Source organism: Oncorhynchus nerka, linkage group LG23 (genome assembly GCF_034236695.1).
Source record: "Oncorhynchus nerka isolate Pitt River linkage group LG23, Oner_Uvic_2.0, whole genome shotgun sequence".
Classification (NCBI taxonomy): Eukaryota; Metazoa; Chordata; class Actinopteri; order Salmoniformes; family Salmonidae; genus Oncorhynchus; species Oncorhynchus nerka.
Genome location: NC_088418.1, coordinates 22,367,211 through 22,387,189, shown reverse-complemented (window position 1 = coordinate 22,387,189; position 19,979 = coordinate 22,367,211). Strand labels below are relative to the sequence as shown.

At 43.0% G+C, this 19,979-nt stretch overlaps 2 protein-coding genes across 2 annotated transcripts; one reads left to right on the top strand and one right to left on the bottom strand.

Annotated features, from left to right (window-relative positions):
• The first annotated feature begins 1,827 nt into the window (after positions 1-1,827).
• Positions 1,828-11,195, top strand: snf8 (SNF8 subunit of ESCRT-II). The gene is made up of 8 exons (XM_029629256.2): positions 1,828-2,160; positions 2,266-2,316; positions 2,971-3,109; positions 3,277-3,381; positions 3,472-3,544; positions 10,114-10,255; positions 10,509-10,583; positions 10,756-11,195. Exons 1-8 carry the CDS (start codon positions 2,107-2,109, stop codon positions 10,891-10,893), a joined length of 777 nt encoding a protein of 258 aa, XP_029485116.1. The 5' UTR covers positions 1,828-2,106; the 3' UTR covers positions 10,894-11,195.
• A 46-nt stretch (positions 11,196-11,241) lies between these two features.
• calcoco2 (calcium binding and coiled-coil domain 2) lies at positions 11,242-19,537 on the bottom strand. Its single transcript, XM_029629255.2, has 16 exons — positions 19,422-19,537; positions 18,730-18,905; positions 18,417-18,519; positions 18,062-18,222; positions 17,740-17,865; positions 17,510-17,632; positions 16,913-17,038; positions 16,698-16,820; positions 15,004-15,119; positions 13,478-13,547; positions 13,156-13,329; positions 12,881-13,069; positions 12,602-12,697; positions 12,322-12,499; positions 12,155-12,177; positions 11,242-11,971 (listed from the first exon to the last, which is right to left on the bottom strand). Exons 2-16 carry the CDS (start codon positions 18,895-18,897, stop codon positions 11,807-11,809), a joined length of 1,941 nt encoding a protein of 646 aa, XP_029485115.1. The 5' UTR covers positions 18,898-18,905; positions 19,422-19,537; the 3' UTR covers positions 11,242-11,806.
• Positions 19,538-19,979: the final 442 nt, after the last annotated feature.

Here is a 19,979-nt window from a genome sequence, read left to right as displayed (position 1 = left end):
TTAATTGCATCTAGCATTTTGCATGAGATAAACATTTCACAAAAGTAAAATCTTGAATTGCAATATTTTCACAAATGTTCACATTTTTCACAAATGTCACACCTTAAAGAGTCCTACTGGTCATATTGAAAGAATAACAAGGTCCTTTGTGTATCTTGAGAGGATGCTTCATATTACAGGGCATTCGGAAAGTATTGAGACCCCTTGACTTTTCCCACATTTTCTTACGTTTACAGCCTTATTCCAAAATTGGTTTAATTATTTTTTTCCCCTCATCAATCTACACAAACATATTACATTTTTGCAAATGTATTAAAAATTAAAAACAGAAATACTTGATTTACATAAATATTCAGACCCTTTGCTATGAGACTTGTTTCCATTGATCATCCTTAAGATGTTTCTACAACTTGATTGGAGTCCACCTGTGGTAAATTCAATTGATTGGAAATTATTTGGAAAGGCACACAACTGTCTATATAAGGTTCCACAGTTCACAGTGCATGTCAGAGTAAAAACCTAGCCGTGGGGTCGAAGAAACTGTCTGTAGATCTCCGAGACAGGATGTGTCAAGGCACAGATTTAGGGAAGGGTACCAAAAAAAATCTGCAGCGTTGAAGGTCCCCAAGAACACAGTGTCCTCCATCATTCTTAAATGGTAGAAATTTGGAACCACCAAGACTCTTCCTAGAGCAGGCCGGCCAGCTAAACTGAGCAATCGGGGGGACGGCCTTGGTCAGGAAGGTGACTAAGACCCCAATGGTCCCTCTGACAAAGCTCCAGAGTTCCTCAGTGGAGATGGGAGAAACTTCCAGAATGACAACCATCTCTGCAGCACTCCACCAATCAGGCCTTTATGGTAGAGTGGCCAGACGGAAGCCACTGCTCAGTAAAAGGCAGATGACAGCCCGCTTGGAGTTTGCCAAAAGGCACCTAAAGGACTCTGTCAAAGATCTAGGTTTCTTGAAGGTGAGAGATGTTGAGGAATGAGTAGATTCAGTTGTAAGTGTACATTTAGGAACACATTACTATCATTTCTTGAATATATTCACAAATGGATCTAAGGGCCCTAAAACAGGAAAGATAGGTGCAGCTTTTAGTGTTCCTGAGTTTAAGGTGGCAGGGACAAAAAGAGCAACAAATAATTTATCTGTTTACACAATGGAGTTGTTGGCCATACTATTGGCTACAAAGTGGGTGGAGGAGGTGAGGCCAGACAGTGGTAATTTGCTCTGACTCCTGTGCAGCACTGATCAGCCTAAATGCATCTGTGTCTCAGAGCAGACCGGATGTATTGTATGAGGTTTTTTAGTGCTTGTGTAGGGTGAAGCAGATGGGGGTATTGGTGATGTTCCTCTGGTTACCAGCTCATGTGGGAGTTAAGGGGAATGAGGAGGTGGATATTATCGCCAAGTAGGCTCTTAAGAACAGTGGTTAAAAACAAATGGCAAGAGTTGTGGAACAGGGAGAGAAACAGAAGACACCTTTATAAGATACATGCAAAGTTGGGGGCAGGGAGGTCCTCAGGCCAAGAGAGAAGGGAGGAAAGTGTCATCAGAAGGCTGAGACACACAAGGCTCAATAGTACCATGAAATTGGTGGGGAAATCCAAATGGGAGGTGTCCTGTGTGGCTCAGTTGGTAAGGGCATGGTACTTGCAATTCCTGGGTTGTGGGTTCAATTCCCATGCGGGACAAGTATGAAAGTGTATGCACTCACGCCTTCAGCATCTCTGGTTCACAGTCGAGTTGGTGGCAGAAGAAGTATCTTGCCGAGGCAGTAGGTGGCAGTACCATATTTGATGGCATTGCCTCTCGTCAAACTTAGGAGGAAGTTACTTCCGGGTTCCTAAACTAAGCAAATAGACCTTGCTGGCTCTCAAGTTTCGCGAAATGAGTCGATTTCAAAGTTGTGTGCATAGAAATGATTATTGAATAAGAACGGAATGCTGAGAGCTATCATATGGCTGCAATAGGCTAAAAGCACCTCACAAATTAATTTGACCGTGCAACTGGAATATACCTAGCTAGCTAACGTTGGCAAGCATAACAATAGCGGTGTCAACTTTTTCATAGCTAGCTAGTCCTTTTTTTTCACATCAACAAGATGCATAGGAGAGGAGTAGGTGCGGGAGCTATCGCCAAAAAGAAGCTTGCGGAGGTAACGTTGTCTAGATGAATGGGCCCATCTACAAAATGTAAACAATGAATCCAAGGCATTTCAGAAATACAACCATCTTATCCAAAACACTCTTATTTTTTGTAGGCCAAGTATAAAGAGAGGGGAACCGTGTTAGCTGAGGATCAAATTGTTCAGGTAAGCTCAATAATATAATAATAATATGCCATTTAGCAGACACTTTCATCTAAAGCGACTTAGTCATGCGTGCATACATTTTACTTACGGGTGGTCCCTGGAATCAACCCACTATCCTGGCGTTGCAATCAATCAAACAATCAAATTGATTTTATAAAGCCCAGTTTACACCAGTAAGTGTCACCAAGTGTTATACAGACACTCATCCCTAAACCCCAAAGAGCAAGCAATGCAGATGTAGAAGCACACAAACGTCCAAGTTCCAACGAATGCCTCGACCATGTTGTACATTTTAGCTAAGGAAAAACTCCCGAGTGGGGAGGGACCTAAAGGAAGAAACATAGAGGGGAACCAGTCCTCTTCTGGCTGTGCAGGGTGGAGATGATAAGAGTACGGCCATTTAGGCAAGATGTATAAATGTTCATAGGTGACTGGTAGGGTCAGATAACAACCACAGTGGTTATAGAGGGTGCAGATGCAGAACACTTCAGGAGTAAATGTCAGTTGGGTTTTCATCGTCAAGCAGCGCCATACTCTACCAACTGAGCTTATGTGTGGGTGTGCAAGTGTGTCTTCATTGGAATGTTATCCAATCCATGTAGCTAGTCAAGCTGTTGCCGCTGTGGAAATATCTAAAACATCATGGTCTTTCAGATGTCAAAACAGCTGGAGACCTTCAAATCTAACCTTGAGGAATTTGCCAGCAAGCACAAACAAGAGATTCGTAAGAGTTCCCAGTTCCGGGTCCAGTTTCAGGAGATGTGTGCCACCATTGGAGTTGACCCACTTGCCTGTGAGAATCACAACTGTGTCTGTTTAAAATAGAAGTTGTTTTTGCCCTACATTAAAAGCCCATTAAAATGTTGTTTACTCCTTTTTTATGCATGTGGTTACTCATATGTTGTATTTATTCAAGGAATTGAAATGCAACCAATTAAGTGTTTTCTGTGTCATTGACAGCTGGCAAAGGCTTTTGGTCTGAGATGCTTGGTGTGGGTGACTTCTATTACGAGCTGGGTGTGCAGATCATTGAAGTATGCCTGGCACTGAAACACAGAAATGGAGGTGAGGCTTCTTTGGAACATCATCAAAGTCATAGCAAAACACTGCATTTTGAAATGTGTCGTTCATTGATGTTCCATCTCTGTGTTTTAGGACTTATTACCCTGGACGAACTCCATCACAGAGTGTTGAAGGGAAGGGGGAAATTTGCTCAGGATGTGAGCCAGTGAGTACTATCTGACAAATATCAGAAATGATATAATAAATTCTCTCCTAAGTAATGCAGAAAGTCAACATTTATCATCATATTTAATATTATAATATTGCCGCCTGCTACCGACCCCCCTCAGCTCCCAGCTGTGCCCTGGACACCATTTGTGAATTGATTGTCCCCCATCTAGCTTCTGAGTTTGTTCTGTTAGGTGACCTAAACTGGGATATGCTTAACACCCCGGCAGTCCTACAATCTAAGCTAGATGCCCTCAATCTCACACAAATCATCAAGGAACCCACCAGGTACAACCCTAAATCTGTAAACAAGGGCACCCTCATAGACGTCATCCTGACCAACTGGCCCTCCAAATACACCTCCGCTGTCTTCAACCAGGATCTCAGCGACCACTGCCTCATTGCCTGTATCCGCTACGGTGCCGCAGTCAAACGACCACCCCTCATCACTGTCAAACGCTCCCTAAAACACTTCTGTGAGCAGGCCTTTCTAATCGACCTGGCCCGGGTATCCTGGAAGGACATTGACCTCATCCCGTCAGTTGAGGATGCCTGGTCATTCTTTAAGAGTAACTTCCTCACCATATTAGATAAGCATGCTCCGTTCAAAAAATGCAGAACTAAGAACAGATACAGCCCTTGGTTCACTCCAGACCTGACTGCCCTCGACCAGCACAAAAACATCCTGTGGCGGACTGCAATAGCATCGAACAGTCCCCGCGATATGCAACTGTTCAGGGAAGTCAGGAACCAATACATGCAGTCAGTCAGGAAAGCTAAGGCCAGCTTCTTCAGGCAGAAGTTTGCATCCTGTAGCTCCAACTCCAAAAAGTTCTGGGACACTGTGAAGTCCATGGAGAACAAGAGCACCTCCTCCCAGCTGCCCACTGCACTGAGGCTAGGGAACACGGTCACCACCGACAAATCCATGATTATCGAAAACTTCAACAAGCATTTCTCAACGGCTGGCCATGCCTTCCGCCTGGCTACTCCTACCTCGGCCAACAGCTCCGGCCCCCCGCAGCTCCTCGCCCAAGCCTCTCCAGGTTCTCCTTTACCCAAATCCAGATAGCAGATGTTCTGAAAGAGCTGCAAAACCTGGACCCGTATAAATCAGCTGGGCTTGACAATCTGGACCCTCTATTTCTGAAACTATCCGCCGCCATTGTCGCAACCCCTATTACCAGCCTGTTCAACCTCTCTTTCATATCGTCTGAGATCCCCAAGGATTGAAAGCTGCCGCAGTCATCCCCCTCTTCAAAGGGGAGTCACCCTGGACCCAAACTGTTACAGACCTATATCCATTCTGCCCTGCCTATCTAAGGTCTTCGAAAGCCAAGTCAACAAACAGGTCACTGACCATCTCGAATCCCACCGTACCTTCTCCGCTATGCAATCTGGTTTCCGAGCCGGTCACGGGTGCACCTCAGCCACACTCAAGGTACTAAACGACATCATAACCGCCATCGATAAAAGACAGTACTGTGCAGCCGTCTTCATCGACCTTGCCAAGGCTTTCGACTCTGTCAATCACCATATTCTTATCGGCAGACTCAGTAGCCTCGGCTTTTCGGATGACTGCCTTGCCTGGTTCACCAATTACTTTGCAGACAGAGTTCAGTGTGTCAAATCGGAGGGCATGTTGTCCGGTCCTCTGGAAGTCTCTATGGGGGTGCCACAGGGTTCAATTCTCGGGCCGACTCTTTTCTCTGTGTATATCAATGATGTTGCTCTTGCTGCGGGCGATTCCCTGATCCACCTCTACGCAGACGACACCATTCTGTACACTTTCGGCCCGTCATTGGACACTGTGCTATCTAACCTCCAATCGAGCTTCAATGCCATACAACACTCCTTCCGTGGCCTCCAACTGCTCTTAAACGCTAGTAAAACCAAATGCATGCTTTTCAACCGATCGCTGCCTGCACCCGCTTGCCCGACTAGCATCACCACACTGGATGGTTCCGACCTTGAATATGTGGACACCTATAAGTACCTAGGTGTCTGGCTAGACTGCAAACTCTCCTTCCAGACCCATAACATCTCCAATCGAAAATCAAATCAAGAGTCTGCTTTCTATTCCGCAACAAAGCCTCCTTCACTCACGCTGCCAAGCTTACCCTAGTAAAACTGACTATCCTACCGATCCTCGACTTCGGCGATGTCATCTACAAAATGGCTTCCAACACTCTTCTCAGCAAACTGGATGCAGTTTATCACAGTGCCATCCGTTTTGTCACTAAAGCACCTTATACTACCCACCACTGCGACTTGTATGCTCTAGTCGGCTGGCCCTCGCTACATATTCGTCGCCAGACCCACTGGCTCCAGGTCATCTACAAGGCCATGCTAGGCAAAGCTCCGCCTTATCTCAGCTCACTGGTCACGATGGCAACACCCATCCGTAGCACGCACTCCAGCAGGTGTATCTCATTGAGCATCCCCAAAGCCAACACCTCATTCGGCCGCCTTTCGTTCCAGTACTCTGCTGCCTGTGACTGGAACGATTTGCAAAAATCGCTGAAGTTGGAGACTTTTATCTCCCTCACCAACTTCAAACATCAGCTATCTGAGCAGCAGCTAACCGATCGCTGCAGCTGTACATAATCTATTGGTAAATAGCCCACCCATTTTCACCTACCTCATCCCCACAGTTTTTATTTATTTACCTTTCTGCTCTTTTGCACACAAATATCTCTACCTGTACATGATCATCTGATCATTTATCACTCCAGTGTTAATCTGCAATATTGTAATTATTCGCCTACCTCCTCATGCCTTTTGCACACATTGTATATAGACTCCCCTTTTTTTTCTCTACTGTGTTATTGACTTGTTAATTGTTTACTCCATGTGTAACTCTGTGTTGTCTGTTCCCTCTGCTATGCTTTATCTTGGCCAGGTCGCAGTTGCAAATGAGAACCTGTTCTCAACTAGCCTACCTGGTTAAATAAAGGTGAAATAAAATAAAAAATAAAAAAAAATTAGAGAGGATCTCATGTCAAATGCTGTTGAAGTAATGTGGCTACAGGTTCACTTGCCTCACCTAAACCCTATTCTTGTGCAAAGTGGCTATAGACCACCAAGTGCTAACAGTCAGTATTTGGATAATATGTGTGAAATGCTTGATAATGTATATGATATTAACAAAGTGGTTTATTTTCTGGGTGACCTAAATATTGACTGGCTTTCATCAAGCTGTCCACTCAAGAGAACTTGAAACTGTAACTAGTGCCTGCAATCTGATTCAGGTTATCAGTCAACCTGCCAGTGTATTTACAAGCAGAACAAGAACTAAATCATCCACTTGTATTGAACACATCTTTACTAATGCTTCTCGAAATCTGATCTAAAGCAGTTTCCACACCTATCAGATGGAGTGATCATAATAGTCATAGCTAGGAAAACCAAAGTTTCAAAGACTGGACCTAAAATAGTGTATAAGCGATCAAGAGGTTTTGCAATTATTCTTATGTTGAAGATGTGAAAAATATGTGTTGGTCTAATGTGTGTAATGAGGAACATCCTGATGCTGCACTTTAAGCATTTATGAAATTGCTTCTTCCGGTTACTGACATGCATGCGACAATAAATAAACGTACTGTTAAAACTGCCAAATCCCCATGGATAGATGATTCATTTAAAAACTGTATGCCTGAGAGGGATGAGGCTAAGAGAATGGCAAGTAAAGTCTGGCAACACAGCAGATTGGCAAACAAAGAGTAAATTGAGAAATCACACGACTAAACAAAAATAAGAAGAAACTATACTATGGAACAAATATACATTCTATAAATGTATATATTAAATATCTCAAAAACTAAAAGCATCATTTTTGGCGATAAATCAACCCTAAACCTCATCAATCGATTCGGAGACGAGCTATCACGGTCAAAATATATTCGTGCATTTGGGAAGTTACGTTGCTTATTCTAAAATGGATGAAAGAAAACACACTATTCATAACCTTTTTTTAGCTAGCTACTATCTTGCCTCATTGCTACAACTCCTGTACGGGCTCTGGGAGAGAAGAAGGTTGAAAGTCATGCGTCCTCTGATACACAAGCCGCACTGCTTCTTAACACAGCGTGCATCCAACCCGGAAGCCAGCCGCACCAATGTGTCGGAGGAAACATTGTGAACCTGGCACTGCGCCCGGCCCGCCACAGGAGTCGCTGGTGCGTGATGAGACAAGGATTATCCCTACCGGCCAAGCTCTCCCTAACCTAGACAACGCTAGGCCAATTGTCACGGCCGGTTACGACAGAAACTGGGCGTTGAACCCAGAATCTCTGGTAGCACAGCTGGCTCTGCAGTACAGCGCCCTTAACCACTGTGCCACCCGGGAGGCCCAATATTCATCATCCATCTACACACAGTACCACATAATGACAAAACAAAAACAGATTTTTAGAAATTGTTGCAAATGTATTTAAAAAAAACATTTACATTAGTATTCAGACCCGTTATCAGTACTTTGTTGAAGCACCTTTGGCAGCGATTACAGCCTTGAGTCTTCTTGGGTATGACGCTACATGACATAACTGGCACACCTGCATTTGGAGAGTTTCTCCCATTCTTGTCTGCAGATCCTCTCAAGCTCTGTCAGGTTGAATGAGGGAGAGTCACTGCACAGCTATTTTCAGGTCTCTCTGAGCGCTCAAGGTTTTCATCAATGATCTCTCTACTTTGTTCCATTCATATTTCCCTCAATCTTGACTAATCTCCCAGTCCCTGCTGCTGAAAAACAACCATAGAGCATGATGCTGCCACCACCATGCTTCATCGTAGGGATGGTGCTAGGTTTCCCCCAGATGTGACGCTTGGCATTCAGGTCATAGAGTTCAATCTTGGTTTTATCAGACCTGAGGATCTTGTTTATCATGGTCTGAGAGTTCTTTAGGTGCCTTTTGTCAAACTCCAAGTTGGTTGTCATGTGCCTTTTACTGAGGAGTGGCTTCCGTCTGGACACTCTTCCATAAAGACCCGATTGTAGGAGTGCTGCAGAGATGGTTGTCCTTCTGGAAGTTTCACCCATCTATAAAGAGGAACTAGAGCTCCGTCAGAGGGACCATCGGGTTGTTGGTCACCTCCCTGACCAAGGTCCTTCTCCCCCGATTGCTCAGTTTGGCCGGGCGGCCAGCTCTAAGAAGAGTCTTGGTGGTTCCAAACTTCTTCCATTTAGGAATGATGGAGGCCGTTGTGTTCTTTGGAACCTTCAATGCTGCAGACATTTTTTGGTACGCTTCTCCAGATCTGTGCCTCGACACAATCCTGTTTCGGAGCTCTACGGACAATTCTTTCGACCTCATCGCTTGGCTTGGTCAGCTGTGGGACCTTATATAGACAGGTGTGTGCCTTTCCAAATCATGTCCAATCAATTTCATTTAGCACAGGTGGACTCCAATCAAGCTGGAGAAACATCTCAAGGATGATCAATGGAAACAGGATGTACATGAGCTCAATTTCGCATCTCATAGCAAAGGGTCTGAATACTTATGTAAATAAGGTATTTCTGTTTTTAATTTTTAATACATTTGCACACAAAAAATGCTTTCTCATTATGGGGTATTGGGTTTAGATTGATGAGGGGGGGAACAATTGAGTCAATTTTAGAATAAGGCTGTAACGTAACAAAAAGTCAAGGGGCCTGAATACTTTCCGAATGCTATGGTTACTTAATTGGGAAGAGGTCTGGACATGATAAAGCACTTCTCTGCTTTCTTGATATCCCAGTCAACCAGACAGGTTCTACAGGCCCTAGTTTTGATGCACTTGGACTACTGTGCAGTTGTGTGGTCAGTTGCAGCAAAGAAGGACATAGGCAAATTGCAGTTGATCTAAAATAGGTCAGCATATATTAATTTCTCTTAGATGTACACGGAGGGAAAGTGTCAGTAGCATGCATGTCAGTCTCTCCTGGCTCAAAGTTGAGGAGAGATTGACTGCATCACTATTAGTCTTTGTGCACCGTGTTGAAGGTACCGAACTTTCTGTTCAAGCAGTTCGCAGACAGTTCGGGCACTCCTCGGTACAACACTAGACATGTAACCAGAGGACTTCACTGTCCCCAGGTCCAGAATAGAGGCTGGGGGAAACACAGTATTAAATAGAGCCATGACTAAATTGAACTCTGCCACCCCAGGTAACTCAAGCTAGCAAATAAACAAGATAAAAACTAAGTTAAAGAACACCATACGGCACGACGGGGACATTTTCATGCAGTTTGTATTGTATTTTGCATTGTATTATGTATTTTATTATGTATGTGATACCTGGTTGGGATTGGACTTTGATATGTGGTTGACTCGCCTGGCTGTGGGTCGCTCTGTATGGGAGTATCTGCTGAATGGCTAAATTGAAATGTAAATGTAGTGCTATGTATATTATATATTTTATTTGTTTTCCTGTTTGGACTCCTGGAAGAGTAGCCTCTGCCTCCCCAGCAGCTAATTGGGGATCCCAATAAATACTAAATACAATAATGTAACCATATTGGTATTTATTCATCAACTTTAGTGGACTTTCATTATGAAGTTGAAATTGTATCTCTATTCTCCACTCCAGAGATGACTTGGTGCGGGCCATAAAGAAGCTGAAAGTCATGGGGAACGGCTTTGGGATGATTCCTGTTGGAGGCTCTTACCTCGTGCAGTCAGTGCCAGCAGAGCTCAACATGGACCACACTGTGGTACTTCAGCTGGCTGAGGTAAATCCTTCACCTCTTGAGTCTGTATTGTGTGGCTGCCTCATCAGTAATTATGCTAAATGACTTGTCAAAAATGTCTCAGAATACTGATTGTGAGATTAAAGAGGGGCGCTGTTTGTTTTTTCTTGTGAGCAGTTGCCAACATCATGCTTGGATCCAGAACATGCTGCTCTGATACTTTTGCTGAGTCATTTAGAGGAATGCAAATATGGTGCCAGGTGTCATGAATATTTGTTTTTCTGCCAATTTGCAGAAGAAGGGCTACGTTTCAGTGAGTGAGATCAGAGAGAGTCTTAAGTGGGAGCGAGAGCGAGCCTGTCATGTGCTGGTAAGTCGCCTACAGAGGAAATGCAAAGAAAAGCTGCCAAGAGTTTAGGAGGATATTTTACAGAACAAAATGTTTACAAGAAAATTAGGAGTGACAAAGCACCATAGAACCATGGTTCTTGATTTGATTTAGCTCACCACCATCCTAACATACACACTCCTTGTTGTCCTAGGATCACCTATTGAAAGAGGGTTTGGCGTGGTTGGATTCCCAAGCTTCTGGAGAGCCACAGTATTGGCTGCCAGCCCTCTTTTCTGAGCTGACTTCCCGTGATGTCACACCTGAGGAGGCCAATCAGATAACGCCTTAAGAAAGATAGGATTTTTGGTACGTGGGATGTCTCGGTAACTTCTTGAAGAACAATGTGTGCCTGTTGGGAAAGTCCTGAATTGAAATGGGGTGTATTTAACTTTTTAAAGGGTAGGTACCAATTATGTATATAAATCATTGGTAGGTACACATGATATTGCTTCCCTTCAGCAATTGTGGAGATGAAAACTAGGTTACAAATGTTTTTTTCTGTGGCAGTTGTCAATCATGGATTTGTTTTGTTTTTTTAAATGTCATTATATTCAATTTCCTTCTATTAAAACATTTTAGGATTTCTTGGCATATTGCAGTTTGTGCTACAAAAACATTTTTCTTTTCATGTCAACACAACTGTGAAGATCACTTTATTTGTTGCTTGAACATCGCACATGAATCTCATTTCAACCCTTACATGATCAGAGAGCATCATTTGACCATTAGTCATTTGACTTTATTATGCAACACATCATTTACATTTTAGCTGGCAGGTTAAAAGGGAATATAGTGAAGTTAGCCAAAGTAAACATACAGTAGTTCAGAAGAGATAATAGCAGTAGAGTAAACCTAGGAAACTATTAAATAGCAGATCCATTACAGTCCTATCCATCAGCGATGGAGGCAAATTAAGAATAAACAGTCAACCCTAACCATCAAAGTGTCTAAAACAACATGATCAATTCAGGCAAATTCAATTAGATTTCCCAGACATTAAATTCACAACCCTTAACGTTACCAGGTTCGATAACATTGACAGTAATAAACAGGGGCCTTTAAATGTTTGTCTTACAATGTCGTGGATAGGTTGTTAGCCTGTATATATTTGTCCCCCCCCCACCTCTTAGAAATATAATTAGTAGCGTATCAGCTTTCTTTAACGAGTAGTCAACTCTCTGGGTCGTGAGGATGTGGCTTCCCTACACCTCATGGCTGTAGACGTGTTCCTCATACTTGGTCTGCTCCATTCCGTCACAGATGAGGGTGCAAAAGGGGCACACTCTGTGGCTGTCCTCGTGCAGCTCCAGCTCATTCGGGGTGATGCCAGGGAAGCACTCATGGCAGTGACGACACGTCAAGGACAACTATGGGACGGACACGGGTCATAAGTGGTAATAATGTCGGATCTAGACTGGATAGTTAACTGTACTCTAGCACAAACATAGAGCATTATGAAACCAACTCTTTGATCCCAAACCACTAGTGTATGTTGTTGCAAACATAATCTGCCGTATAACCATGTATATCATAGGAATGACTTAACATACCTCCTCCGCGTTTGTCGCAGGGCCTGCAAACAGAATCATATGTCAGCCATAGTTGAACCTGTTTTGTTATTTTCCAAGAAGCCGTGTCCGTGAGGCACAAGTGGCGTTCATGTCTCATTTGAGAATATTTAGGTGAGGCTTTCCAACAGCTGGAATATTGGGAATACCTGGGGTCTCATAAGGGTTCCCAAAGTGGAGAGAGGCAGCCAGTGTATCTTGCTGCTGCTCCTCAGTGGGAGTGGGGTCAGTTGAAGAGCCATAAGGGTTGGGATGCTGCATGGACACTGGAGCAGCCTGGATGTCAGCAAACTCCTTGCGAAGTCTCTCAACATTTCTTTTGAGACCCTGACAGATAGAATACAGTGGCAAAACCCCAATGTAAGCAGACGTCCCTAATTGTAAATAATTAAATGACTAGTAAAGAGTATCAACATTCACAGCAATCACCTGATTTTCTCTGGCCAACTCCTCTTTCTCTACTTTAGCGATCTCTGCCATGCTTTCTTTCTCCTCAACGACTCTGTGGAACTCTAAAAGTTGCATCTGAGGGGAGAGAACAGGGAACTTGTGATCAGACAAGATAATACATTTAGTGCGTTTTATATTCATTTGCTCTCGCAGGTGAACTACTTTCCCAGAACAAACAACACCTTGGTAAGAAAAAAAAATGATCTCGCTGACCCTGTCTGTGGATCGAAATTAGCGTCAAAGATTTTCTCTAAGCACCTCTAGTTTTCTGCTTTTCTGCTCCGCCTGTGTAGACCTCATGACTATGAGATTCGTGCACTCATTGACCTTCACCAGTTCCCCCTCTGCTTGCTCTGCACGTCTGCGTGTGTTGTTGGAAGCCTGCAGCTCCTGGTGCAACTGTGTCTGAGCCTCCTGCAGCTGGCCAAGAAGAGCTTGGTATTGCACCTGACGGCGCACAAGAAGACGACAGTATTACATTTCACAATGGCGTGTACAGGAAGGACATAGTTATTTTAGCAACTTGTTCCAACCTTCAAATCACTGTCCACCATCTCCTGCTGTGGCTGGTGCCCCTGCTCTGACAGGCTTCTGTGTAAGGCCTTGTTCTCCGTCTTCAAGTCATCCAGATCAAGGGTGAGACCACGCAGTTTGCGCAGCTCCACAGAAAGCTTCGCCTTCTCTTTCTCACTGCTCTGGAGATCCACCTGGAAAGGGTCAACATGAGGTTCTGTGATTGACAGGTTTTTTTCACATCAAAGAAAGCGCTAAATTAATTGGCCAACAGGACTTTTAAAGAGTGTATGTGTGTTACAGGCATTCATTTACATCAATTACTCTGCTGAGTGTGCTGACCTGTAGAAGCTGAATGTGATCCTTCAGTCTGTAAGACTCCTGCTCAGAATCTCTGAGCCTTGGGCTCAGCCTGTTGACACAGAAACGGGGGCATGAGGAACCGCATTGTTACACAAGTGTAAAAAAAAATATATATATATATATAAACTCAGCAAAAAAAGAGACGTCCCTTTTTCAGGACCCTGTCTGTGGAACGGTCGTTAAGACACTAATAGCTTACAGACGGTAGGCAATTAAGGTCACAGTTATGAAAACTTAGGACACTAAAGAGGCCTTTCTACTGACTCTGGAAAAACACCAAAAGAAAGTTGCCCACGGTCCCTGCTCATCTTCGTGAACGTGCCTTAGGCATGCTGCAAGGAGGCATGAGGACTGCAGATGTGGCAAGGGCAATAAATTGCTATGTCCGTACTGTGAGACGCTTAAGACAGTGCTACAGGGAGACAGGACGGACAGCTGATCGTCCTCGCCGTGGCAGACCACATTTAACAACACCTGCAGTACAAGATGGCAACAACAAATGCCCGAGTTACACCAGGAACGCACAATCCCTCCATCAGTGCTCACTGTCCACAATAGACTGAGGGCTTGTAGGCCTGTTGTAAGGCAGGTCCTCACCAGACATCACCGGCAACAACGCCGCCTATGGGCACAAACCCACGTCGCTGGACCAGACAGGACTGGCAAAAAGTGATCTTCACTGACAAGTCGCGGTTTTGGTCGGATTCGCGTTTATCGTCGAAGGAATGAGCGTTACACCGAGGCCTGTACTCTGAAGCGGGATCGATTTGGAGGTGGATGGTCCATCATGGGGCGGTGTGTCACAGCATCATCGGACTGAGCTTGTTGTCATTGCAGGCAATCTCAACGCTGTGCGTTACAGGGAAGACATCCTCCTCCCTCATGTGGTACCCTTCCTGCAGGCTCATCCTGACATGAACCTCCAGCATGACAATGCCACCAGCCATACTGCTCGTTCTGTGCGTGATTTCCTGCAAGACAGAAATGTCAGTGTTCTGCAATGGCCATCGAAGAGCCCAGATCTCAATCCCATTGACCACGTCTGGGACCTGTTGGATCGGAGGGTGAGGGTGAGAGCCATTCCCCCCAGTCCGGAAATGTGCAGGTGCCTTGGTGGAAGAGTGGGGTAACATCTCACAGCAAGAGCTGGAAAATTTGGTGGGGTCCATGAGGAGGAGATGCACTGCAGTAGTTAATGCAGCTGGTGGCCACACCAGATACTTTTGATTTTGACCCCTTCCCTTTGTTCAGGGACAAATTATTCAATTTCTGTTAGTCACATGTCTGTGGAACTTGTTAAGTTTATGTCTCAGTTGTTGAATCTTATGTTCATACAAATATTTACACATGTTAAGTTTGCTGAAAATAAACACAGTTGACAGTGAGAGGACGTTTCTTTTTTTGCTGAGTTTATATATAGACAGGATGATGATATGATATGACTGGAAAGGTGTTGTACTAGAAAGATATGTCCACTGAATGGATTGCTCAAGACAAGTACTCACTGTGCAATCTCCACACTTTGAACCTCAACCTTTTCTTTCAACTCCTCTTGCTCCTTCTTCAGCTGTTTGATCTTGCTCAATGCTCGTTCATATTTCTCACAAATAGGAGTCAGAGACTGCAGGCATTTGTGAAGAGAAATAGCAAGTTTAAAGTGATTCAGACTTTGTCCCTTTTAAGCCAATTTTTGCGAATGCAGTTTGCTTAATAATTTGTGTAGTGCAAACACTCCAAAGGAACTCAAACCCCTCAAAATATCCCCCGAAGTGAACCGAACTGAGACAATCTCGAGAGGTGGTCTGACTTCGGTTCGCTTAAATTCTGCAGGCCGGTTCTTTTTTTTAGACCAATGTGAATACAAAGCTCCCCAGGTTCGTTCGCTTGTCGTTATTCCTGCACCACACACCACACTACTTTATTAAAGAGGACTATACAGTGCCTTCGGAAAGTATTCAGACCCCTCAACTTTTTTCCACATTTTGATAGGTTCAGCCTTATTCTAAAATGTATTCAATCTACACACGATACCCCATAATGTCAAAGCAAAAACTGGTTTGTAGAAAAAAAACAGAAATATCACATTTACATAAGTATTCAGACTCAATACTTTGTTGAAACCCCTTTGGCTGCGATTACAGCCTTGAGTCTTCTTGGGTATGACGCTACAAGCTTGACACATCAGTATGTGTGGAGTTTCTCTCATTCTTCTCTGCAGATCCTCTCAAGCTTCTTCAGGTTGGATGGGTAGCGTTGGTGCACAGCTATTTTCAGGTCTCTCCAGAGATGTTTGACAGGGTGTAAGTCCGGGCTCTGGCTGAGCCACTCAAGGACATTGAGACTTGTCCCGAAGCCACTCCTGCCTTGTCTTGGCTGTGTGCTTAGGGTTGTTGTCCAGTTGAAAGGTGAACCTTCGCCCCAGTGTGAGGTCCTGAGTGCTCTGGAGCAGGTTTTCATCAAGCATCTCTCTCTACTTTGTACCCTTTCCCAGATCTGTGCCTCGACACAATCCTGTCTCAGAGCTCTATGAACAATTCCTTTGACCTCGTGGCTTGGTTTTTGCTCTGACATGCACTGTCAACTGTGGGACCTTATATAGACAGGTTTGTGCCTTTCCAAATCATGTCCAATCAATTGAATTTACCACAGGTGGACTCCAATCAAAGTTGTAGAAACATCTCAAGGATGATTAATGGAAACAGGATGCACCTGAGCTCAATTTCGAGTATCATAGAAAAGGGTCTGAATACTTATGTAAATAAGGTATTTCTGTTTTTGTTTTTTTATACATTTGCATTTTCGCTTTGTCATTATGGGGTATCGTGTGTAGATTGTGGGGGAAATTCATGTATTTAATCCATTTTAGAATAAGGCTGTAACGTAACAAAATGTGGAAAAAGTCAAGGGGTCTGAATACTTTCTGAAGGTCCTGTATGTGAAAACACCCTTCGATACATGACAAGGAGACAGAGAAAGTGTGGGGTGAAAAAAAAGAGTAGAAGAGGCATTGAAAAATATTGATGGTATACAAACAGCCTGTCACATGTATTCACATGTTCACCAAATATTTTTTAATGAATTGGGGCCAGAGACTGTAGCCTTTCATGGAAAGAAACTGTTAGAAACCAGACAAAATGTACTCCGTAGTAGTAGTAGTTATTTGGTAGGCCCAAATGGGAAATTGGTTTGCGACAGTTACCTCCTGTCCTGTGTGTGATTCATCCATTGATTTGTCCTTCTGTGTCAGTTCTTCATGCTCTCTAGCATTCTGTTGCTGTTGCTCCAGTTTGCTCACTACCTGTGCAAGTTCCTCTTTAGATTCCTACAGGAACAATATATAATTCATCACCCTCTCAGCCTGATTAGGGGCTAGAAGTAAAACTGCTGGTGGAAAGAAAAGACTTTCAAACAAACCTTGAGGCGGTCAATCTCTTGCTGTTGCTCCTTTAGGGCACGTGTCAGAGTCTCATTTTGCTCTTTCAGTTGCCCCAACTCCATGGCCATCTCCTCTTTCTCCCTCTCACTTTGCACCACCTGTTCCTAGATTCAGAAATGCTCAAATCATGTCCATAACCTCTACTGGTTATGGATATGGAACACTAGTCACTTTAATAATGTTTACATACTGCTTTACCCATCTCATATGTATATACTGTATTCTATTCTACTGTATTTTAGTCAATGCCACTCCGACTTTGCTCATCCTAATATTTATATACTTCTCTATTCCATTATTTTCATTTTAGATTTGTGTATTGCTGTGAACTGTTAGATACTACTGCCCTGTTGGAGCTAGGAACACAAGCATTTCGCTACACCTGCAATAACATCTGATAAATAGGTGTATGTGACCAATACACTTTGATTTGATTACTGTGTTTGGAAAGTTCCATCTATCCATCAAGTATAGTTCCACCAGTTATGTTGAAAAGCATTTATGTTTCAGTATGGAAAGAGTTTCTTAGTTGTCAGATGATTTGTGTTGTAGACACAAAATTCACCAAATATTACCTCCTGTCCTTTGCGTGAGTCTTCCATTGATTTAGCTTTTTGTGTCAGTTGTTCATGCTCTCTTGACTTCTGCTGCTGCTTCTCCAGGTTCCCGTCTGCCTTGTATAGCTCCTCGTTAGACAACTGCAGAGATAATGTTACAATTCCGTTACCTCACATTGTCATTTCCATTCTCACACATGACTAGTGGCTAGAAATTAGCAGATGTAACGACCATCTTGAAAACAAACCTTGAGGCAATCAATCTCTTGCTGTTGCTCCTTCAGGACTCCTCTCAAGATCTCATTTTGCTCTTTCAGTTGCCCCAACTCCATGACCATCTCTTCTTTTTCCCTCTCACGTTGCTCTACCTTTTCCTAGATTCAGAAATGCACATCATGTACATACATAAGGATAATTCTAGCTAAAATGTTCTTGTGAGGGACATCATCTCCTTGACCTTTCACTAAGCAAGCCAAACAAAAAGTTCTGCATTTTTAAGTATTTCAAGCATGGTCTTTAAAACACAATCAAATCCACTTTTAATGTTAGGTATGGTGGATTGCGTTGTACCTGTGTTGTGATGACCAAGAGGTCGTTTTCCAGGCTGCCGTCTGTGCTTTGTTCCCCTGAGGTTTTAAAGCAGAAGGGGGTGCTGGCTCCTCTCACTTGGCCATTGCTATCAATATAGCAGAACTGATAGAACTCTGCATCATCCTTTGGCAAGTAGTATGCTATCAGAATAACAACATTGTTGTCAGTGCCAGCATAATATTGATCACTTGAATGTCAAATAAATGTAATTTGTATGTAAAATTAAGAAATTAACATGGCCCTATAACGAATCCACCTAAATTGATCACGATCATTCATATCAAAGTTCATGTCAGTTGAAAAGTTTGAGGATAAAATGCACACATGGTCTTACCACTAAAAAGCACTTGTTTTTTGTTTGCATCCTGTTTTATCAGATCCAATGATGGTTCTATCCACACAAATGTGTAATAATCCTTTGTGGTGCTCCAACCCACCTGCACAAAATCAGTTATAACACAATCAGCACAACATCAGTTATAACACAATCATGACTGACTGACAACTGGGAGGCATTCCAGACTGTGGATTTCTATTGTTAAATATATTAGGTTATTATTTCCTTTGTGGAAATACAATCCATATCATAATCTCTGATGAACCAGACCACTCATGAATATTCATGACAAAAATATCTATAATCTCACCTTGAATATCCCCACCCAGTCTCTGGGGTTCTGTTGAATGGCTGCTGTCAGAGTGTAGCTGCAAGTCACGGCAATATTTGGCACGTAGGAGTGGGGGATTTCCTGAAATACAACCTGGGAAAAGGTTGTTGACAATTCCATGTTGGCTGCACTTTCGACGCTCTCCATTGTGACCTCTGAAATTGAGAATATAGCAAAATGAAAACAAGTAGGCCCCAAATGCGCATAAAAAAAACTAACAGGATGTACAACTCGAATAAAACACCATTTATGTTCTCAACTGAACGCCGTATATGTATCTAATCTGGCAGCACACGTTGTAGATGGTCCGTATGTTAATTAGAAGGCCAAACATTTTATATAACATAAAAATTGCATACAATGTTGCGTTCGCAAAACTAAGTTTCACTTTCATTTAAAAATTTTGTGAAACGTATCGCCTATTTTTCACACTTGACAATCACATTTAACATACCCATAAATGTTTTTTGACGACTTTTGGACGTCAATTTGATTGACAAACTTATACTTCTAACCCAATAACTTATTAGAGGGTGATTTATTATGTTTGATCAAGCTACAATAAAACACTGGAGAGAAAAATAATATGAAAGTGAACACAATTCTGTCACTATTAAGATCAAAGTGTTATACGGTTTAGCTAAAAAATAATGACAAATGGTTGAACTTACATGAAGTTTGGACTGCCAACTGCAACTGCCAGTTCAACTCAGCAGTGTCGCAACTCGGACAGCAACAAGAAGTACTTACTGTCCCTAGGTTTAATTTCCAGCAGAGAGGAAGAGGTTAGGGGAGAGGGATAACAGGGCTAAAATCTATCTTCTCCAACAGGTGGCGTTGTTTCGTTTTTTTCGCTCAACAAGCGAGGAGCTTTTGTATGGAGGTCAATGAGAGAGTGTCGAATTTGGTTAACACAAAAATGTGATGGCTTATTTTCTACGTGTGGCTTATTTGATCAAATAGAAGTATCATAATGATGAGATTGTTACGAGTGTACGGATATAAATAGGACACCTGACATCCCGGGAACTTTGAGAAAACACATATCGGAGTTGTGGCTGGTCGTTACTACTTACCCCAGCCACAAAGTCATAAAGCCCATTTCTACAATGTATCTTCTTAAAATGTGATTTTAAACCTAACCTTAAATGAACACCAAAAATCCGATTTTTGTTTTCATAAACTTTTTAATGATAACCTACAGCCAATTTATATTTTGTGGCTGTGGT